The following is a 23076-nucleotide window of genomic DNA, read 5'->3' as shown; positions in this document are numbered from 1 at the left end:
CACCTTAGCTGGCTGGTTTGTACGAGAACAAAAGCCTACAGGAATTATGCCTTCTGGTTACACTGTCTACAACTTTATTAACAAAGAATGCTAATAGAGACTTTCCTAGTAGCATACTGAGTTAACACGTCACATTCCGCACTGCCAGTGGTTTCACGGTCATGCTTTTAAAGAGCAATTTTGCTAGGCACAGACACATAAGAACTCACCTCTTCTAGAACCTCTTATGGCCAATAGACTGCATTTGACACATTTCAATCCTCTTGGAAAAACACTTTCAGAAGACAGTAGCTTTCTATTCCCACCCCCAGTTTGTTCAGAACCCCTGAAACAGTAGCAGATGAGATGCAGGGACTTGTTCCTCAGAGTGCCCCAACACTTCGGCTGTGGAGGCCCAATTCACAAATTACTGTGACCAGAGAGAGGCCAATTTGGATCACGATATGGCAGCTGTCACTGTGTGGGAGCCTTGTGCACACCACCTCTTAATGGCCAGACTGGGTCATATCCACCACAAATCTGACTGCTTGCAGTGGCTTGATTGGGTAAGGGGAGGAAGCCTGCCTAATCCACACAGTGAGCATCTGCCCTGAAACACGCCCCCCCCCCAAATGCAATGGCAGTGTGGAACCATTTCAAGCAACATTCTCCATGGTGGCTATTACAAGAGTGTTGCCAAGGAAATTTAGAGGCACACTCCAGATCTGCTTGGTGACAGCATACATGCTTGATTTGCCCACCACAGCTTCCATAATGCTTAACTCCTTGCACAGCCAAGCAGGGCTAGCAATTTGCCAGCAATCTTTTCATGCCTGAATATAACAAAATGTTTGAAGGGGAGAAGGCTAAGAGTCTGGGGACAGGAGGAAAAAAATATTGGTCCACTTTCCCCCAGCAACCCACAGTAGTCCTGGGATGGTACCATCAGAAGGCAGGAGCTGGGGAGAAAGATAGCATTCCCATCAACACAAGACATCAGTGCTCTCGGGAAAAGGAAAAGAACTTTCCACAATCCCAACAGTGTAAGCCGTCTTTTTTTCTCTTCCTCTGACAGGGGTAGCTTTCCTGTCATCCTTGCCCCTGCTGCCTTTCACCGATCTGAGAGACAGAAATGAAACTCCCCACATCACACTTGTCATTAAGTCATGCTCACAGCCAGGTCCATTGCCCAAGATTAATTTGATTATTTTTCTTTTTTAAAAAACTGTATAGAAATCAACACACTGCCATCATTCTGTGCATCTGGAGCGGCTGCAAGAGGCCCCGGGCTCAGTGAAATCTCTTCTCTTCCCACACATACCGCTTCCCTGCAGGCACCTTCCGGAAAAACAGGCTGTTCCCTCTGCTCATGTTACCCTGAAAACACGAGGAAAAAGGAGGCATGAGAGAGAATGTGAATAGAGACTGAGACTTTGGGGACAGAGGTCCAGCATCTTTCCAGCAACAAATACAGAGGGGTTTTCCCCCCCTATTGAGGGTCAAATTCTGTCAAGGATAATCTGTTTTAACTGGAGTGGGGGCAGAGTCTCTCTCTCTCTCTCTCTCTTCTTTCCTGAAGAAAGAAAGAGCTTGGAGAGGGTTCCCTATTTCAAGGCTCTCCCAACCATAAAACTAAGCCCCAAGATTATGACGCTTGCCCACCCTGGAACATCAACACGGTGTGGCAGCTGGAATGCACCCAGAAGAGGTGAGGGCACCCCAAGCCACACAGTGACATCTTGGTCTAGCATCCTTGCTTGGGAGGCTGGTGTACCCAACGGCCAAAACCCCTGGAAGAATTGGAGAGGGGGACTCTGTATTGCCAATTATTCCTCTCCCACCCACATCAAGGGCAATATGCTATGGTCCTCTAATGAAAGGGCAGACAAGACAGACATACCTCCCCCTGTAGCTGGCTCCAGCAGTGTAACCAGGATGAGTAGGCTGGGGCATAAGGAGGGAGGCCACCAGCGAGCCTGAAAAACAGCAAGAGACCAGGGTAAGTTACCAAAATGGCTCACCAACAATATCCCATGTGCAGAGCATCCATTTCTAGTTTCATAGTCACTTGGGAAACAGTAGCCCAGATGCAACTTCTAGACTAGAGCAATTACTTCGAAGAACATTCAGGCTGAGCTTTTATATTAAAAAAAGAGAGTGACACAGGTCTGAATCAATGAGCGAAGTAAAAGGTCTGTTCCTTCTAGATAAAAATGCATTTGTACACCAGCAGTTCAGGCTTGCAGCCAGCTTTTTGCTGTGGTGTACAAGGCAAGGCACCCAGAAAACCAAACCCCATCTTTACTACCATGATGAGTCAGCTCTGGTGTAAAGCAAAGCAAAATTATTTGTCCAGAGAGTGTAAAACAAAAACAAAAACACGAGTTCGGAGGAGAATGCAAGAGGTTTATAAAATCTTGAATAATGTAGAGATAAGTGAAGAAAAATACAAACATTTCCCCCCTTCTCTTAGAATCAACACCAATAAACCATGTACTGTAGTAAGATAAAAATGAATAATAAAAAAGCTTGACAACAACGGGCAGAAACAGGACAGATCCCTTATTTTCTCTTGAGATTGGAAATCTATTGAATAGACCTGTAGTGTCCACATGAATTTAAAAATATTTACTGGATTTGCAGATGACCACAAGATTGAAAGCCAGGTTCAAATTTTTAGAAGTCCTTAGCTGCATCTCCAGCCACAACTATTTTGAACATAGGCAGGGCGCAGTGAAGGAGATGGCTCTTTGACCACTGAACTTTTAAATTAAACCCTTAAAAGCTATTCTAGGAGACTTTCCATGTCAGATGCTTTATTTTCAAGCTCTGTGGGTTGTGGTACCTAAACACTGAAAAGCAGCTGCTGAAAATATGAAGAGAACAGATGCGAGATGCAGCACATTGCTAAAACTCTCATTGCTTCTTGAAGGAAAGGGACCTGACAAACCAAGACTAAATGAGACTGAACTGCTTGTATTATACATTTGAAAACACACAATCAAAAGCCAAGTTAAAGAAATCAGACTCTGCACTCACCCACAACTATTAATGGCCATCAGGTTTGAGACGAGTACAAAGGGGTAAGTCAGCATACTGGCGAAGAACTGTAGATACAATACAGCAAAATACACCAGTGAAAACAGCCCTGTTTTCCTTCACAAGCCCCACCCAGCTGATGGCCTGTTAATGGCAGAAGCTTCTTAGAGCTACAGCAAATCGAACAGTCACCCTGTAGTTGCAGGGAGTATGCCTTAGGCTAGAGAGAAGGAGCTCCACAGGGCAGTGATGCGTTATTGCAGTAGTCGCAATTCTGTTTCAGGACAGGAGTTCACAGCAATCACGAAGCAGATAAAATGAAACGGCTGGTAATTGTTCAGCTTAAGCCGAACAGTAGTTTGAGCCAAGCAACAGCACCTACTTAAGAGCTCAGCACCAGAGATCAGACGGATCTCAAAGGTATTGAACAGAGATCTTGAGGTGTACAGCTTGCAAGGCTTCTTGCACAGGACATCACCAGCATCACCCCCAGCTTCAGGATGAAGTGCTCAAGCCTACGCTCACATCCTCAGGACACAACCCACCCCCTCTTCCCACAGGAAAGAGAAATGAACTGTACACTCACTCCAGTGACAGCCTGAGAATAGCTTTTCATCTCAGTCATGGTGGAGACCTAGAAAGAAGAGAAATAAAGTAACTGACCCCTGTTCCTCAATTAAGAGTAGTCACTCCCAAGTCCATCATAATCCCTGCAATGGAGCAAAATCTGAAGGAGCTGCCTGAAATTACTAGATGTAATGGAGGTAGCAACATACAACCACATTCAGAGGTTGAGGACAAAAAGGATATACAGTGGTACCTCTGGTTGTGAACGGGATCCGTTCAGGAGGTCCAGCCATATCCCAAAGTTATCGCAAACGGAGAGACCACTTCTGCACATGTGCGCGCAGCGAAACACTTCCAGGTTTGCCGCTTTTGCAACCCGAATTTTACATTACCTGAGGGTAACGTAACCCGAGGTTCCACTGTATTGCTCAGGAGGATGTGCAGCAGGACCATGATAGGGACCTTTCAAGCTGACCAAGGCTAGGGGAGGAAACCTTTCATACCTGCCTACCTGAGCCCAGCACTCCATTGTCCACACCCCATACACCACACTACTTGTAGTCTACTTACCCCATTCTCCAGTGCATAGGTATTGATGAGGTAGGCCAGCATGTTACAGAGCCACAAGGACAGGATGTCCCCAAGCAGGCGGGGAATAAGGCCCCTGGAAAAGGGAAAAAACTGATAAGTGAGGCCACATACTGCCTGGAAAAAACATCTTATATACATATGCACGCTTCCCTCCAGTGTGTGAGGCAGAAAGTCTGGCTGAATTTCCATGATGGGAGGCTGATCAACTTTAGTGCTAAGAACAATGTTACACATTATCCCAAGAAATATCACAATCTGCTTAAGAAAATCTCGGCTGAATTAGACCAAAATTTACGGCATGTAATGCCTTAAGAGAAAATATTATGAAAATGATTTACAGGTGGTACATGACCCCAACCAAGCTCGCAAAAATCTATCATTTGCCCAATAATAAATGCTGGAAATGTAATGAAACTGAAGGAACCTTTTACCACCTTTGGTGGACTTGCCCGAAGATTAAAGCCTTCTGGGAAATGATTTATAATGAAATTAAGAAGGTACTTAAATGTACTTTTCATAAGAAACCAGAGGCATTTCTCCTGGGCATGGTCGGCCAATTGGTATCAAAGAAGGATAGGACGTTTTTTATGTATGCTACCACAGCAGCAAGGATCCTCTTAGCAAAGTATTGGAAGACACAAGAACTACCCACACTGGAAGAATGGCAGACAAAGGTGATCGACTACATGGGACTAGCGGAGATGACCGGCAGAATCCGTAACCAAGAAAAAGAGACGGTGGAAGAAGATTGGAAGAAATTTAAAGTATATCTTAAAAATTGTTGTAAAATTGAAGAATGCTAAAATGTCAGGGGAAAGGAAAATATAGAACTGATTAAGTGTGTAAATATGTAACTGATTAAGTGTTAGAAGAAGTTTAAAAAGAAAATAAGTAATTAATTAATTGGTCTGAATAGTTGCTGAAAAATTTTTAAAACAAGGATGCAGAAAAGGGGAGGTAAGGGGAAGTCCGAGAAGTAAGGTTATGAAAAAAACGTTTTTGAAATTATACATGTTTGTATGTTTTCGTTTGTTTATGTGAGTGTGTTGTTTTGTTTTTTATCTGTGTTGGAAAACCAATAAAAAATATTATAAAAAAATGAATTAGACCAAAGTTTCAACTAGTCAAACATTCTGCCTCCCACGAGCTCTTGCCATAATTGGACTCGTCCTCTGTCCCTCCCTGTTCCCCATGTCCCCCATGAACCAACAACCATCGCAGGTACAAAAGGAAGTTCACCCCCCCCACTCACACAAGGAAGTACTCACGCAAAAAATCCCAAGATGCCCTCTTCCCGGTAAATGGTGACAAAGGAGCTCAATACCCCACTGAAAATTAAGAAAGAAATTCATTTACTCTCAGAAATCAAGAAACAAGTGGCTCTCCCTGACCCCCTCCCCGTTTTCAACTTCAACAATGACAGGAAACCTCTGTGCTCACACACTAATTACTCCCTGGCCTCTTTTTAACTTCTCCTACAAAAAAGGCATTGGCCTTGTGGGCTAAAGTCCAAAGGAAGCCGCCTGGTCACAAATATGCACATACCTGTACTTGGTCTCTCTGCCAATGAACTGCACCATACACCTCAACGTGATCACTGAAGGACAAGGACGGAGGGAAAAGGGAAATGACATCAGCAAGGATCCTCCCCACTCTCTTTCCCCTACTCAGGCCAACACAGGAACACACTACTTCGCCACTCTCCTAATTGAAGCTTAACTCAGACAGGACAGATATGCCCCTGGTTCGGGAACAGGGGTTCAACCACAGTTAAAATGGAATAGAATGCCCCTTGAAAATTCAGGCTCATGGTAAGGAGCTATGACCTTGGATGCCCAAGTGACAGCTGTGGCCAGAATGCCTTTGCCTAGCTGACACCAGTGTGCCCACTATGCCCATTCTTGGTCACGACAACACTTGCCTCATACACATCACGTTTGGATTACTGCAATGCTCTCTGCATTGGGCTGCTTTTGAAAGCTACAATTGGCAGAATGCTGCAGCCAGCCTGTTAACAGGGGCTGCGTACAGGGACCATGTGACCCCCTTACTGAAACAGCTGCACTGGCTTCCAGTGTGTTTTGACTCATTTTGTTAGGCACCTTCAGCTGATTAGGAAAAACGGAGTATAAATGTCATCAGGAAATAATTACATATCAGATGATTGATCAACGCCAGCACTGTGCAAGATGGATACCCGAAGCACAAAAAACAATGACCATGAAGGGACCTGAATGTAACAAGGAAAGGCTGGTGAATGACTTTCCTCTTTCTTGTTGCCAGGGAGGTAAATGTGTGCTGGCAGTGACCAAAGGGCTACTGGCCCCTACTTACCATGAAAAGGGTGGGTGACTAGCGTAGCAGCAGAACGTGCAATCATCTCTTGAGAAGTCTATGACCAAAAGGAATGGCAAAAACATCAGCAAAAAGCCAGCCAAGGAAATGGCAAGATTTAAGGTGACAGAATGCTCCCCATCTGACAAGGTTCCACTAAAGCACCTAATGGTTGTCACTTAGTGTGAGTTACAACTCGAAGCATTTGTGTTAAGGAGCTGCACTTTGAGGTTAAAACTGAGTTTATAATTCCTCTACCAATCAAAGCCAATTTCAGCCGAGCCACAGGTTTCAGCTCTTTTAGAGACCGTGCTTTGCTCTATTATCATGCTAGGCACAGACTTTCCAAGTGCATCCTATTGCCCACTATAGCACACTGGAAGGGCTCTTTCTAGGTGCCTCATCTCTCTAGTTTTAGGACTTCTGTGCCTGGATGTACACTCCCCTTTAAACAGCTTGTAGACATCCTGTCATACTGGGTGGGATTCACCTAACAAACTCATCAGCAGAAGCCCTGCCCAAGGTACAATGTGCTCCCCCCCCCCGTCCCCCCCATAAAAGCCAATGCAAGGATTTCCACTCACGTAACAGGACTTGCCCTCCCTCTCCTCCTGCCACATCCTCCTAAAATCTGCTCTGGAGGATTGAGAGAACCCCCAGGACAGTGCACAATGGGAGGAGAGAATAAATTGCTCCTTCGGGCAAGGAGAACCCTGGGCTAATTACAACCTAATATTGCATGCTTAAAGTCAGTTCTCCTGGCCTCTGTTCACTGATATGGAACAAAACTGGCAGGCTGCAATGTGGGACACTTCTGCACCATTGCCAGGCACCAACCAAGGGCCCCATAGGCTCTAAAGCAGCCTTTCTCAACCTGTGGGTCCCCAGATGTTGTTGAACTACAACACCCATCACCCCTAGCTAGCAAGGCCAGAGCTCAGGGATGATGGGAGTTGTAGTTCAACATCTGGGGACCCACAGCTTGAGAACCACTGCTCTAAAGGGTTCCCCACTGCCTGACTTGTCTTTGCCACCCAGTCATTCACCTCACACACCCTGCTGCTCCCCCAGCATCTTTTAGAAGTGGGTAGGTGGCAGTGCCTCTTTTGAAGGGGAGCCCAACTTGGCTCCTATTCCTGGAGGCTGCCCATGTTAATTTAACCAAAACGCAATGCTTGATCAGTTCTGTCAGTGAACAGATTGTCACCATTCAAGCCTGGCACCTGTGCATGTGAAATCCTAATACATCCCAGCTTAGCCCATGACAAATGAATCCATCTCTTACCTCCTTAACAACTTGCTCTAAGGAGGACGAGGATTCCTTGGGGCTGATCCCTGGGTCCTGGAGAGAAAAATGAGCATCAGAAGTCACGGGGTGACGGCATTTCCAGTGCTGTCTGTAGAAGGCATCTTGTTGTGCTGTCTAATTCTGGATGGAAGATATTCTGGAGAACCCCAGAACTCCCAGAGAATGCACTACTCTACATACCATCTGATACAGGCAGCAGCCACCTCCCAATACCCATGAGCTCAGGGAAGGGAAATAGAGGAGCAATCACTTGGGTGGGAAAGGGAGAAGCAACTCATGCAAACAAATAAAAGCTAAGAACCTACTTACCTCAACTTGATCAGCTTCCTGGCAGCGCTAGAAGTAGGAAAACAGAGAAAAATGAGCCCATGGCTTATCTTCTCATTCTCAGCATTTTAAGCATACCTAATTGTCTTTGCATTCACTTTCCCATTCCCACGATTGGATTGCAAGAAAAGGTGTCTAATAAATTTAATTAATAAGAATAAGAATATTCCATGCTTCTAGATTCAGGTAGGTAGCTGTGTTGGTCTGACGCTGTCAAAATATATATATAAAAAATAATAAATGTCCAGCAGCACCTTAGAGACCAACTACCGTATTTTTCGCCCTATAGGACGCACTTTTCCCCCTCCAAAAATGAAGGGGAAATGTGTGTGCGTCCTATGGGGCGAATCCAGGCTTTCGCTGAAGCCTGGAGAGCGAGAGGGGTCGGTGCGCAATGGAGGGGAAATGTGTGTGCGTCCTATGGGGCGAATCCAGGCTTTCGCTGAAGCCTGGAGAGCGAGAGGGGTCGGTGCGCACCGACCCCTCTCGCTCTCCAGGCTTCGCGGACCTCTCCGCAAGCAGCGGGAGCCAGCGCTGGGCTCCCACGGCTTGCAGAGAGCTGCCTGTTTGGGGGCTGGGGTCGGGGGAAGCTTGGGCCTCCCCCGCGCCTGGGGGGGAAATAATTTTTTTCCTTTATTTCCCCCCCAAAAAACTAGGTGCGCCTTATGGGACGGTGCGTCCTATAGGGTGAAAAATACGCTAAGTTTGTTCCTGGTATAAGCATTGTGTGCATGCACACTTCTTCAGATACAGTGTATCTCAAGAAGTGTGCATGCACATGAAAGCTTATACAGTACTAAGAACAAACTTAGTTGGTCTCTAAGGTGCTACTGGACAATTTTTTAATTTTTTAAATATATTTCAATATTCCATGCCGTCTGTTTCAAAAATGTCCTCAAGATTGTTACTTGAATTATTCCCAAGGAAAAGAAAGTACATGTTACTTCTTGTACTCTTATTGCAAGCCAGCTGAGTTTTTGGGAAAAAGTAATACATACTATATTTTTCCATGTATAAGACTATATTTTCCCCCAAATTTTTAAAGTTTAAAATTGGGGGTCGTCTTATACACAGAAAGTTTAAAATATTTATTTCTTAATTTTGGGCTGAAAAAATAGGGGTCCTCTTATACATGTGGGCATCTTATAGATGGAAAAATACGATACTTCTGAAGGATTTTCATATACCTATAAAAACCTGCATGTTACTCTGCAACTATTATTCCATAATATGTTCAGTGATTTCTCCAAGATGTATTCTAAGTCAACAACACTACATATATATCTATGAGTTATATAGGATTCTTCACAGATTAATTATTGAAAGCAATGTGCATTTGAGTCATCTGCCAATCTAGTTCTTCTGTGTAACTAAAAGCAGAGAAACAGCCTTAAAAAACTGAAACTGCTACTTACAGGTTGACACAACCAAGTGGCCACAGTAGCAATCCAGGCAGTCCACAGAAAACAAGGCTAAACTAAATTTAGATCAAAATGGTGCATCCTATAAATAAACAGTTTTGATGCTCAGAGACCTGATTGTATGGTCAAAACCATGTGTCGTATCCAAAACAGTAGTTCTGTTAGTGCAATAGAACTTCATCTCACTCTCCTCACCCGTGCACCCTCCCAAAATCTGCTTCAGAGGATTGGGGTAACCCCTGGAACACATTTAGAGGATGCATGGGGAGAGGAGATGGAAGGGAAGTTCTGCTGCACAGCCAGAAGACCTTGCACTAATAAAATACTTTGCTGGAAACCACCCCATGAAACTGTCAAGTATCTTCCCATTCACTCTCAGCATCAATCACAATAATTATTGGCAGCAACCAAAAAGTATAACTTGCAAATACCTTTATTTGGAACTGTTGTTGGCTTGGGCCATAAAATGCCAAGCTATGCTTTGGTGATCTAAGAGCAAATTTTGTCTGCCAAGGCTTTAAGCTGGTTTACAACCCCTGTGTGAATGCTGAGTACATACCATACCCTGACTATTTGAAGAAAACTGGAAATTTGGCCTTACACTGAAGAGGATGCAATTTAATGAATGGGAGCACACAAGAGAAGGAGGGGAGCAGATAAAACTCATTCAAGTGATACATTCCATGTGGAAACAGCCCACTGTGTTTACTAAGGCTTAATCCTAGACAACTACAAACACCCTCCTCATATTTGCCATAGCAAGCATTCCTTCCAATCTCTGACAAGCCACAGAACGCAACTTGAGTCTAGGGAAGGTGGGAATAATACCTGAAGTTGCACACTGTTCTACAGGTGTTCCAAATAACGACTTTCACTGCCTTAAAAAGGCAACTAAAACCTTATTGGCAGGGCTTAGCAGGGCATGGCTGACTTTATCAGATTGTGAAATGTTTAGCATACTAATGTTGCTATAGAATAAAATTATATAGTACCTGTAAAACCTTACTGTGCACTATAGTGCCGATAGCTCCTGAGCAGAGTCTAGGAGTCAAACCTTTGAAGAGTCCAGCCCTTCCATCAATCTTCATAATGTGTTTAGCTAAAAACAGAAGTCAATACAGATTAAAAGATAATACTCAACATCGACTGCTCACCCCATTCACCCACCTGCCTAGAGGAGATTCCAGCACTCAAAAATGTGTTTTAAAAAAAGAAGCTAGGGATGCAAAACTATTTAAAATTCGGCCTATCCTATGCTAGAAAAGACAGGGCCTGATGCCAAGTTAGAAACTTCAGTACAAAGGTCACGATACACAGCTGCAGGCATAATCTCCTGCACAGCAAAGTATGCTCATGTCCTATTTATTTCAGCATGCTTAACTGAACATTGGACTACACTTAAAATAATGTCAGCATGCACCAGAACCAGGCTTGCCCTTCCCAAACTCTGCCATCCTCTACAACAAGGAGGGAAAGTCACAGGTTTCCCAGATACTGCCAACTGGTTAGGAAGTTGAACAACATCTAGAGGGTCACAGCTCCCCCATCTCTGGGTTGCAGTAACAAGTTACTTGTTAATGATCCTAAGTTTGAGTAACAGTGTGCAAGAAAGCAAGCAAGCTCAGAGCCAATAATATACAAGTCGGAGCATGAAGTGTGGCATTGCTGGGACATGCACATGCATGCACAGGCTAAATCATATGAAGGATACTTGAAGGGCAATACGCTACAGGAAGAGAGAGGCTCAGATGCCCAAACATTGTACTTTCCTGTTATTCTAACTCTTGTCTCACTGCATGAATTCAAAAGCCAATGATCATGGCTGTAGCACTGAAGCTTCTTGAGAGTTGAGACTCACCACTTTACCTATATAAACTACCACTATTCCAACAGTTGCAGGATCTCTAGCTAATTCTTGTACACATGAGAAGCTCTGCTTCAAAGGCGTAGGCACCGCCAAGTGCAGTGCAGCAATTACAGCAATCCAATCCTGCTTTAAGTCTTTAAGGCTGATTCACAAATCTTATACATTATGCACTCACCATAAGCAAAGAGACCAGGCAGCTGGTAGACCTGTCGCCCAAAGATATTTCTTCCCAGAGTTGGAGGGAGGGGTTCATATCCCACCTTCAAAATAAAGAGACAGCCTGCAGCAACCTCTACAGTGTGAACAGCACCCCAAGGAATAACCCCAACATTCCCTAGCAGTGAACAACTATGGCTGTTCCACTCACTGGACATTTGAAAACTGAACCATAAGAGAAAATATGATCGATTTTTTGTTCTTAGAATTCTATGGCTGTGCTGCTAACTGTAAGTTTAAAGTTCTAAAACCACTATATTCAGAAGATGGTAATAGTTTGTAGCTCACATTAAATGTCTGGGTGGTCTGCAGCTCAGCAGAAAGTCTGGCAGAGTCACTGGATACCAGGTGCCATCTCTTAGTGCTATACATATATATGTCTTACTAGTGATTGTCGTAAGATGTTCTGGGAATCTTTTTGGCTAAAGAACAGGAAATAAATACTTTAAATAAAATTTGGAGCTACAGACCAAACATGTATCTCCACAGACACACTATATTCCCCCACTTCTTTGCTCCAAAGTGATCCCCCCTTGCATTTTTTCCAACCAGGTAAAGGTATTTTAAAATGTTTGTCCTTGATGTGATCTAGGTGACTCTGAAGATAAGTTTGCTGTGATTAAATGTTAAACAACTAGTTGAGAACATGGAGATATTTTGCTTTTTATGCTGTGAATAGCCACTTGATTTGTCACAATATATCATACTAGGCAACATGTTTTCCATAGTTTATAACTCACATTATCAAGGTCTGCAATTTAGCAAAACGTTTTACGGACAAATTGGATACTGTGTTTCACAAGTCCAATTTACCAAAGAAGACAATGTGCTTTCTTGGCAGAGGTAGGCGGTATTTATTTTTGAGATAGATATCCCACTACATAGCTCCACATATCCTCTGTGTAGTGAATCATATGAGAACCACTGTGAGGTTAATAACAGGAAGCCTCACAATTGTCTTTTGTCCTTAAATTCTGAACCTTATATTACTGTATAGGAATTTGTGTATCCAAACTCAGAAATGCTAATGTGCTTCCCGTTCCTGCATTTTTTATTAGAAGGTGGATATGCAAGCTGTTAAATATTTTAACAGACAGGGCTGTTGTACCTGGGGCAGCTATGCTTTTCAGCCAATGATGATACAAGTAAAAAGCCACAGCTGGCCAAAAGCAACATGCAGCCAAATATACTAAATAAAGAAGTTCTTGAGGCTGGAACTACTGGGAGTGTCCGAAACGCTACCAATAAAAATGAGAAGAGGACAAATTTGAATACGAGGCACACATAAAACCAGTGCAGAAAACTGATCCAGATTCAGAAATCAGCCAGGCTCACAAAAACATCTGAGTGAGGTATGCCAGTCTGAAACTGGCTAAAAATAAACATTGGCTTCTGCAATGAGGATTGTTTTGTGGCTAGCACTGGCAATTTTGTTCTCTCAGGAATGCGGACACAGCAAAGGCAGCAAGCGAGAGAAACGCAGTGTCTTGGATCTGATTTTGACCCTCTGGTGTTACCGGCACCGGTTGCAAATCCCACTGCTAGGACTCAATCTATATGGCTGCTACTGTGGAACTGGTGGTTCTGGAAGCCCTGTGGATGCAGTGGATCAGTGCTGTTTCATTCATGACTGCTGTTACCGCCACGCCAGGGTCTCCTTAAAGTGTCACCGCAGGGTAAAGTGGCAGCGTTACAAACTCTCGTGCAACGGATCAGAGACGGAATGCCAGTCCACGAGTATCTGCGGCAGGATGGCATGCGAGTGTGACAAGCAGCTGGCGGAGTGCTTGACAGCAGCAAAACCCCGCAGGAAGCATTCTTTCTACAACAGGGAGGCTCTCTGCAAAGGACCCAGGGACCCTTGCCCAGCCGTTCACCGCAACTGGACTGAAATTCTACCCTGGGGAAGTCTTTCCCCTCGACCAGTCTCGAGGGAGGGCTCGTAAGTAACCAAGCAACTCTGGAAGAGAACAGGCTGAGGCTGCGGATTCCCAAGGGCTCCCCTCGCCGGACCCACCTCAACACCTGCGGTTCTAGGCAGCGCAATAAAGAAAGACTCAAAAGCGAAGTTGGACTGCAAATGACGGCGCCTGCTGTCAGGATGATGCGAAAGTGAGGAAGCGCTTCCCGCGGCCCTACGAGCGGCTTTCTTTTTCCTCCGCCGGGGCGGCGGCGCTGCTGCTGCTGCTACGCCTCGGGGTAGGGAGGCGAGCAGCCGCCGCCCTGTGAAAAGGAAGTCTGAAGCAAAGCAAGGCCCGGATACGACCAAAGGCGAAGGGCGACTCCGCTACTTTGAGGGGCTGCTCTGGCTACGCAGGAGGGGGGGGGCCGCTGCTATGGAAACGCGTTTGGGAGCGAGGAGGCAACTTCTTCCCCAGTGAGCGAGGGCGGGAGGCGACCTGGGGCTGCTTTGACCTCCTCCCACCCACTCAGTGCCGCCCCCTTCGTCGCCCTCACGAGCACTGAAAACCTGCCAGGACTGAAGGCCTCACCTGCACGAGCACCTTCACGTACATGAGCGGCTGCGAGAGCACCGTGAGGCCGGAGCCCAGCAGCATCTGAGAGGCCGTGTCCGCCATGCTGCAGCCGCGCCGGGCTCCGCCGAGGGGGTGGGGGTGGGGAGGTGGAAGCAGAGGCTAGCGCGCCACCTCCACGTGACCTGCGGTAGAGGAAGATACGGCTCGAGCCGCTGCCTCCACGTCCTTTCCCTCCCCTCCCACTCCAACTACTTCCGGTTCCAGCTAGTCCGTTTCCGCCACTTCTAGAGCGCGATAGGCCTAGCCTATTGGGGGGGGAAGCAATATTGACAGTGACCTGCAGCCTAAACTTCCGGTAAAAACCAACCAACGCGAAAGCTATGATTCTCTATGGTCGCCGCTCTATAGCTTTGCAGCTCGGTGGTAAAAAGGGTCTAGAACTGAAGTGTCAGCGAGGACTACGGTTGTACACAATTCTACATCCCCCCCGCCCCATTGAATTTCTCTTGGCATTTCTCGTCGTGCTTCTTAGATATGTTTCTGACAGCCAATAAGGAAAAAAAATAGGCTTTTGCGTCACACGGTAGGTGGGCTAAGAATCTTCTGACCCAGAGGTAGGAAATTGTAGATTTTGAATCGGAGTAGCCACTACAGAAAGAGGCAAGGAAGAAGCTGTCGCGAGAAGAGTACACGATCCGCGCCCACTTTTAGCTACATAAGTAAGTCATTGGAAGGCGCCGGATGTGTAGTAGAGGGCATTGAAGTCGGGACAGTCAACGAGTGCTACTGGAAAGAATTTTTTTGTTTTAATATAGTTTATTCGACAATACGTCAAGGTTTTCAGCTATTGTTAGGTTTTCTTCGCTCTGTGTATCATTAGAGGCTTACTAGTTAAAATGTTCATGGATAATGAAAACTCAGGGTTGTTGTTTTTCTTCTGCTTTCCTGGCAGAACTGTAGTACAGTTGACATTGACTACAAAGGACTTCTTCAGTAAGAATTTGCAGTATCACTTTCCTAGCAGAAAGTCAAACTAACTAACAAAGCAAGCGCTGCTGCCCCACTGTAATTTTCCCTTCATCGTCTCTCCCTTTCCCACTTTCCAGAGAAAACCAAGCATTGACTGTTTAATTTTTAAAATGTTGCTGGTGCACATGCCTGCCCTTTTACAGAAAAAACTAGTTCCCTCTCATTCTCAGAACAGCAGCAGCAATAGCAACAAGGAAAATGGAGTGGACAGGTGAAGTATTCCCAATGTTTTGAAACCAACACATCTCTCCCATTATTTGGACACTGAAGGAAATTTCCAAGGCACTTACACATAGGGAAGAAAGGCAGGAGGTGACAGTGAACAAGGTAAAATTATAGCTGCATATAAGGTGCATTTTAGCTCAAATACGCTTTCCTACCAGAATAACTGATTGTACTTTTCCTAGATTTTTTGTGTATTTTGGGACAAAAATAGGTAGTGAAAGAGTTACTTGACAGAAACAAATTGTAGCAGATGCTAAACTAGTAGATGCTAGTTTAATACTAAAGAGAGGAAGAGGAAAATGCATGTAGATTTGCCAGTCTGTTTCTCATTTGCAGTTCAGACACATATTTAATGTGAGATTTCTTCGTTCCTTCCTGGATTATAATCCAAAATCTTCATAGTGAGAATAAATTATAGCTTAATGGTGACACAACTGACTTGTTTATAACAGATCATCAAAATTTACACCCGAGTGGATGGATTCTTCACAGAAATAGTTTTTAGCTATATTATGCAAAATGAAATATCATTCAATAGATTTCTACATAAATATGTTCTGTTTGGGGGTGTTTTAGAACACTAACAATTATTTTATGACAACTGAAAACTTAAAAAAATAGAATTGCACCTTCAGTACCTTTACTATGCCGTTTAATGTTCAACAATACATACTTTTCACTCACAAAGAGTAACAGTACCACTTTAGAGGTAAAAACGCAACAAAACTTGTACCTGAGTATTGCATTTTTTCCTTGTGTGGTTCCAACATTACAGCAACAGAATTGTTTCTGTTATTATTGTGCCCACTGCTACACAATCATCTATTATTAATTCAACGTAATAGTTTTCAAATATTCACCCTTCATCATTAAAATAATAATAATTCATGCACACATTTGATAGGAAACTTTGGGGGGGGGGTTACAAAAAGAAAAAAAATGGTGGAATGACATGCAACCTCAGTAAATGTGAATTTGGGAAGTAATGGTGGAGGGTTGGGGAATGCGTGTCTGATGGTGGAAGTGGAATTTATAGAGAATTAGCATGAGGGAAAGGCTGTTTAACCCTTCACACTCACTGAGTCATCCTATGCCCACTGAATCTTTCCCCTCTTCTGATTTTCAACCCTGACTTGGTGGGGAATAATTAAAAATAGCCATGTGAGGCATCTGCAGAAACTGCGGGCAAGGAGGTTCAGCACCTCCTACCTGCCAATACTTCCTTGCAAGTACTTCCTACATATTCACCTTATGAATAAAATATAGAGGTGGAAATTATGTGTTCTTCCTGAAATGCATTGTACTAACCAAAGGTCTTAACAGGGGGGAAAGCTTTGCCCTTTCATATTAGTTAATCTCAGCTACAAACCTATAAAAATAAGACAATTGAAATCTCCCATCCTCTTTATCAACACTCCAAATTCTCTCTCATCATCAAAATGCAGTAGACTTTGTGCTAAACATTTGTAATAGGCCTGCAACAGGAGAGTGCCAGCTTTCCTTCTAACAAGTTAACTCTTTGTGAGTTATTAAACGTCTATGGCTTCATAGGAGGGCACAAGATGTTCCTTGTGCACAAACTTTGCCTTTGGATTAGCCTCTCTGTTCTTCAGTAATGCATATTTTTGTCCAATCATGTTTGGAGTTCCCCTGACTTTGGCATGATGTTCATTTTCAGACTTCAGAACCATGTAGTCAATTTTGAGTGGTTTCCATTTGTATTCTCGGTAGGGAATAATCTGTGACCTGCTTTGGTTCAGATTCCACAGGTTTTTGTTGTCAATAATGCTATGAGATTTCAAAGAAAGACTTCGACGCAGCATTAAAGTCACAGAAGGCACTTCAGGATTCCACCACATGGACCTAAAAAAAGGGTTGGGGGAGAAAAATAGTTCTTTTAAATAATTAAATTTCAAATACTGTATTGTAGAAAAAAGTGGTATACAAGCACTTGTAATTAATTAATAAATTGAGAGTGAAAGAAATTCATTTCACAAAGACATAGTAGGGACCAAGACTTAACCACAACCTAAATGTATTAGCATTTCATGCAGTTCAAAGCAGGAAAATGTCAGTTATCAGGGTTAGACTCTTAACTTGAGCAATTGTATTTAACATGTCTGGGGGGCATTGTTTGTTAAATAACAGTTGCAAGGACCCCTGAATACAGGACCACAGTATACAGGGAGGGGAGGGGAGGAGCTTCTCCCTAACAACAGAAGCAGTTTCCAGGAGCAAATTTCATTTAGACTGCAACACAGTAGAAAATGAGCCCTACCATGGTCCTAATCCCAACAAGTTTCCAGCGGCCATTTAACAAAAATCCTGAGACATATGCAATAAAGCATAATAAAGCATGTAGTTTGGCCTTGATTTCTGATTTTCATTCATGTTCTAAAAGGTGAGAGAATACAATACAGTGGTGGTTCTTTTACCAAGCAGGATTAGCAATCGCTGGAATGCTGACAAAGATTACCGGTACTTTTGTGTGTCTCAACCAAGTAGCCTTTTATTTGTTGAATTATCATATAGCTCAAAGATAAATGAAGAGCAACTAGCCAAGGCTACTTTCCAAGTTTCACCTTGCATGAAATAGAAACTACATCACACCACGCATTAGCCACCCAGCCTCAATTCACCTAGTTTAACCTGATTATAATACACAACACACCAGGCAACAGTCAGTGAGTACAGAACATGCCCTTTACACAGCCTCAGCATGTAAAGAGCATTCACATCACACTACACACATAACTGTAAACCTAACACCATAAGCGTCTTGTGGCCTCTTAAACACTAAACAATTCTTTATGGGAACAATGCATACACATGGTTTTCTTGGGGTGGGAGGGGGCTTGTATACATGATGAGGGTGGCTGTAAATGAGGTCCAAAAACACAGATGAAAAACACAGTATATTTTCAGTATACTGTATTCCACAAAAGCTTATGCCACAATAAATGTATTTGCCTTTAAGGTGCCACAAGACACTTGTTGTTTTTGATGCAAAAGACTAATCCACCTTGCTTCCTGGAGGTACATGTAATGTTTTCCTGCACATGTATCATCATATAAGTAAATTGTAAGTGAAAAGGCCTAAAGTTAGACAATTAAATCAATGCCATTTCAGGAGGCTGTCATGGTGCCCAGGAGGAGTTCTGACCCGGTAGTACCTGTGTCGTTTGACTCCAAGACCACGAGGACATTCGGATGAAACACAAGTGCCTGTAAAGAAGTAAAAGGAAACACAAATGCCAAATCAAAACGAAACAGCAGTAGTGCATTTCTGGCTGGACTAAAGTCAGCAACGATGTGAATTTTCCTCAATGTCTTGTTTCACTTAATACAATGGTTTAGATTTGGTGTCTGACAGACATTCCAATTAAAGAGAACAAGTACCCATCTTGTCCAGATTCACACCTAAATTTGTCTTCTTCATCTGGCAGAATTTTCTTATTAGGATCATTCACTCCTAAATGCTCATTCTGTCCCTTAACCTCACAGGTAAATTTGTCTGCTTAACTACCCCAGTCCTGTACCTGCATTCTGTTTCTCATGAAGTTCTTCATCAGGCTGTAAATGGAAGGAAAATGGGTGTTGTTTGATGGGTGACTTTGTGAGGCTCCGTCGCTGTTCTATTGATGGAATCATAGCTACGAGGAGCGGCTGGGGACCCTTGATCTTGATCTCAGGTTCAATTATTGGGATGTTCTGCTTACCCAAAGTGAGTTCTACACAGTGAAAAGACAGAGGTAAGATGAAGGAACGTAAAATGTCTTCAAAATATCCTCTGCAACCAGAAAGCCTATATTCTGCTATGAATTCAGTACATTGCAAGATAAATGTCTGTGACAAATACTCTGATATAGCTCAATATTGCCCCCTAGAGTGTCTGCAAAGAAAGATGTGGGCAAAATCCAATTGTGGCATCCTGCTTCCACAACTGCCAAGTGGAGCTGAATAGCCCTGTTTTTTCAGTCACAATTTTAATTGCGATTCCATACCAACGGGTAGAGCTTGGTAGAATGCATCTGGGCTGCCTGAGTTTTATGCCCCTCCCTATACTCACTCCTCCCATACATTCCACTATCTTTTTCTTTTCCGGGCATGGGGTGGTGGTGGTCTGCTTACCTTAAAAAAGGAAAAAAAACCAGAAAGTGTGCAAAAGCACAACAGCGAATATTGCCAGCCTTATTTATCAAGTGGATGCCAATTCCCAATTTCTTTTTTGAATTTTTAAAATACCACTATCTTGCAAAATTGGTAAATGGGTCCTGAAAGTGCTGTACTGGTTATAAGTGAATGATGGCACCTTGAGACCCATGTACCTAAAAGAGCACCTCTCCTACTATCAACCATCTTAGTCCCTACAACCAGTAGTAAAAACTCTGTTGGTGGTTACACCTCTGGCTAGTGCCCAGTTGGTGTTGACCCATGTTAGAGCCTTGGTGGCAGTTCAGTATTTGTGAAATGCCCTTCTGAGTGGGGTGCATCTGTCTCCCTCCCAGTACTGTACATTTCCAAGCACAATTCAAAGTGATGTTACTGACATTTAAAGCCCTAAACAGCCTCAGCCCAGTATACCTGAAGGAGCGTCTCCACCCCCATCATTCAGCCCGGACAGTGAGGTCTAAGGCCCTTCTGGCGGTTCATTCACTGCGAGAAGTTACAGGGAACCAGGCAGTGGCGCCCTTCCTGTGGAACGCCCTCCCATCAGATGTCAAGGAAATAAAAAAACTACACAACTTTTAGAAGACATCTGAAGGCAGCCCTGTTTAGGGAAGTTTTTAATGTTTGATTGTGTTTTTAATATTCAGTTGGGAGCCGCACAGAGTTGCTGGGGAAAACCAGTTAGACAGGTGGGGTATTATTAATTAATTAATTATTAACTTTCAGATGGAACTTTAAAAAGTTTCTGTATATCCAGGTATTTGATGGCTGAAAGACACTTTTTGCTAACCTTGAAATTATTAACTGAAAAGCAGCAACATGGTCACATCCACACTATACATTTCAAGGCACATTCAACACACATTTAAGGCACATAACATCCTCCAAAGAATTCTGGAAACTGTAGTTGACCCCTCAAAGAGCTACAAATCCCAGTACCCTTAACGAACTACAGATGCCACTCCCCTGTCAGAAATATATGCCATCCTCTGCCTTGTACTTAGGAGTATACAAAAACTGTTTTAAAATTCCTGTTTATATATACAGTACAGTACAGGCAATCCTCATTTTGCACAGAGGTTATTCAGGATCCCCTGCATGTTAGTGGGGCCTGCATAAAGTTTTTCACCCCACCCCTATTCCACTATGTTAGTGATATTTTAGTGGCATTTTTGGGTCACTTTTGGGTTTGGAACTGTGCGCGTGTGCAATCACACGTCAGTTGGCCGTTGCCTGTACAGTGGTATCTCGGGTTACATACACTTCAGGTTACATATGCTTCAAGTTACATATGCTTCAGGTTACAGACTCCGCTAACCCAGAAATAGTACCTCGGGTTAAGAACTTTGCTTCAGGATGAGAACAGAAATCGCGCAGGGGCAGCATGGCAGTAGCGGGAGGCCCCATTAGCTAAAGTGGTGCTTCAGGTTAAGAACAGTTTCAGGTTAAGAATGGACCTCTGGAACGAATTAACCAGAGGTACCACTGTACATGAAAAAGCAGGTGCATATCCATATATTTGCTCATGTACACCACTGTAAAAAAAGGGCAGTGGACACTTAGTTTCCCTTAGATGAGAATTGGACTAGGCTTTGATTATAATGTAATCCAGAGAAATTTATCACTTCATTTACATGGGCCTAGCTACAGGTGCAATTTGGAAATTAGGGAAAAGGAGTAAACTTTTGCCTTCTGTCCCCATCATGTCTGTGTATTTATAAAGCAATAATAGTTAATCATGGTGGCATGGTAGTGGCTCCTGTCTGCCACAACTTTCTTTTCACCATAACACAGACATGTATACACCCCCCAAAAAAGCCATTTTCTGCAATGTGTGTAAGGATAGATTCCTCACCTTGATACTTCTTATCTACATTTTCTTCTTGCACAAATGTAGAGAGTGAATTTTCTAGATTTCGGTTCTGTATAAAAGAAATGTAGAGAATAAATCAGTATCTGACTTTCTTATTTTTATGTATGCCTCATAATGAGTATTAAAGTGCACCCTATGTCTTTTTTTTTTCACCATGTAGGCACATTCATTGCCCATGTGTGTCCAGGTGTTGCTCACCAAAACATTTCCGTACCCTATTTTACCTTTCCCATAGATAAACAGACTTTCTTCTCTTCAGTCAACCAGGAAGATTGCCTTTGTCCTTTTGCAAGGGTCTGTTTTCTGCTTTTGATCACGTATTTGTTTTATTCAATTCAAAAACTAAGCTAAGCAATGCTGAAAAGGCTACCTTTCAGTATGGACTGATACTTACCTCAAAGCCTCCAACACCACTTTATTTTGATGTACCTCATAGGCAGCATTTTTCTTACATTGGTTTGCATAAGTATAGGAAAGAGTATAGTACACTTGTGGACATCTATCATGTGAAGATCACACATATGCCTGTTTTGCTGCATGTTGGGAAGCAGTGATCCCTTCTTTATCCTTTTCTCAGTGTTTTCATATCAGAAGTATGCACTCAAACCCAAGGGACTTCCTTTGTAAGTGTTCCTACCCCATTATTTCCCTCCACACATATTTTCCAGTAAATGCCCACTAGCTATATTAGGTGCTAAGGTTTCTAGTACTGTTGACAGTAAAGTTTGGTTATTTTTATATCTTCTCATCTCCCTTTGGTGTGTCCAAAGTGTACTGTAGGATTTCTCCAAAGCATTTTATCAGCCCTCTAATCTTGTTAAATTTCCTTGGCAATATTAAAAGAGCTCTTGGTTCAAGCATCTCTCTTTGTAGTTTCTTATATGCTGTGATGTCAGTCATCTTTGTGATACCCTATATCTGTGGTTTTCAACTTGAGTCCACGGCTCCCTTGACCAACCATGTTCTTTTTGCTGCTCCTCCGTGGAAGTCACTTACACTGGGGTTCCATTAAAGGACATGCATAAGTGGGGGTTTCCCCGTTCCGCCCCCACTCCATTCCGCCATGCCCCTTTTCAGTGCCCTTTTTGGGGCACGTGTAAGTGGGAGCGCATGTGTCGGCGGGAACCCAAGTAATGCCACTGCTCTGCAGGACCGAGCTGATGCATCCCGCAAGCCATCCCCAGCATGCCTTTTCCTAAATTACCGGTAATGTGCAAATGGGAGGAGGGAGGGCGAAACAAGATTAACATCAGAAGGAGAAATATTTTGTTATTATTCCGGGAATCCTTGTCACGCTTTAAGTTCTTTCGTCTGACACCGGCATACAACTGTATTTTGCAAAGGCACATGTTAAGATATTTCGTATCCTTTGTCTGATACCTGCATACAGCAACCCTACTTTGCAAAGGCAGATGTGGAACATTACAAAGAAAAGTTCATCTTTTGCAAGCCTGCTCCTTAAAGTTGTTGCATTTGACACTTGTATTCACTAAGACATACGTGGAACACAAAAAGCTTTTATTTGGACATTATGCTTAAAAAAATTGATTCCTTTGTACATACAGTGGTGCCTCGCTAGACGAAAAGAATTCTTTCCGCGATTCTCTTCGTCTAGCGGTTTTTTCGTCTTGCGAAGCAAGCCCATTGACAGC

General features: G+C 43.5%; 3 protein-coding genes and 2 long non-coding RNA genes across 16 annotated transcripts in view; 3 read left to right on the top strand and 2 right to left on the bottom strand.

Moving 5' to 3' along the window:
- Positions 1-1160: 1160 nt before the first annotated feature.
- MTCH2 (mitochondrial carrier 2) lies at positions 1161-14365 on the bottom strand. Its single transcript, XM_081907709.1, has 13 exons — positions 14143-14365; positions 11610-11694; positions 10560-10666; positions 8129-8155; positions 7796-7852; positions 6511-6568; positions 5722-5773; positions 5445-5504; positions 4156-4249; positions 3605-3652; positions 3019-3086; positions 1880-1955; positions 1161-1356 (listed from the first exon to the last, which is right to left on the bottom strand). The coding sequence occupies exons 1-13, from the start codon at positions 14227-14229 to the stop codon at positions 1270-1272; spliced, it is 906 nt and encodes a 301-aa protein (XP_081763835.1). The 5' UTR covers positions 14230-14365; the 3' UTR covers positions 1161-1269.
- LOC309367991 (phospholipase A2 crotoxin basic subunit CBb-like) lies at positions 13033-14136 on the top strand (the record flags this gene model as incomplete). Its single annotated transcript, XM_081907752.1, has 1 exon — positions 13033-14136. A coding segment is annotated over one exon (564 nt), but the record flags the coding sequence as incomplete, so codon positions are not given.
- Positions 14366-14486: 121 nt separating the features above from the next.
- LOC309368005 lies at positions 14487-18982 on the top strand. Of its 3 annotated transcripts, none has more exons than XR_014167475.1 (3): positions 14487-14710; positions 15327-15483; positions 18886-18982. It is a non-coding gene; the product is annotated as an uncharacterized lncRNA (long non-coding RNA). The 3 variants fall into 3 exon arrangements; XR_014167476.1 differs by lacking the exon at positions 18886-18982 and adding an exon at positions 18512-18637 and having other exon boundaries at positions 15332-15483; XR_014167477.1 differs by lacking the exon at positions 18886-18982 and adding an exon at positions 18512-18637.
- AGBL2 (AGBL carboxypeptidase 2) overlaps positions 16017-23076 on the bottom strand; it is a 30002-nt gene continuing 22942 nt past the window's right edge. For all 10 annotated transcript variants that reach the window (XM_081907589.1, XM_081907595.1, XM_081907596.1 and 7 more), the window contains 4 exons: positions 21407-21473; positions 18921-19112; positions 18555-18606; positions 16017-17244 (listed from right to left, as the gene is read on the bottom strand). In XM_081907589.1, coding sequence (XP_081763715.1) covers positions 16911-17244; positions 18555-18606; positions 18921-19112; positions 21407-21473 — 645 coding nt within the window. In that variant the 3' untranslated portion in view covers positions 16017-16910. The remainder of the gene's footprint in view (positions 17245-18554; positions 18607-18920; positions 19113-21406; positions 21474-23076) is intronic.
- LOC309368018 lies at positions 19022-22281 on the top strand. The gene is made up of 2 exons (XR_014167486.1): positions 19022-19133; positions 21585-22281. It is a non-coding gene; the product is annotated as an uncharacterized lncRNA (long non-coding RNA).

The sequence above is a fragment of the Podarcis melisellensis genome, assembly GCF_964234715.1.
Source record: "Podarcis melisellensis genome assembly, chromosome: 1".
NCBI lineage: Eukaryota > Metazoa > Chordata > Lepidosauria > Squamata > Lacertidae > Podarcis > Podarcis melisellensis.
The sequence above is the reverse complement of the archived record's forward strand: the minus strand, read 5'-3'. Positions and strand labels throughout refer to the sequence as shown.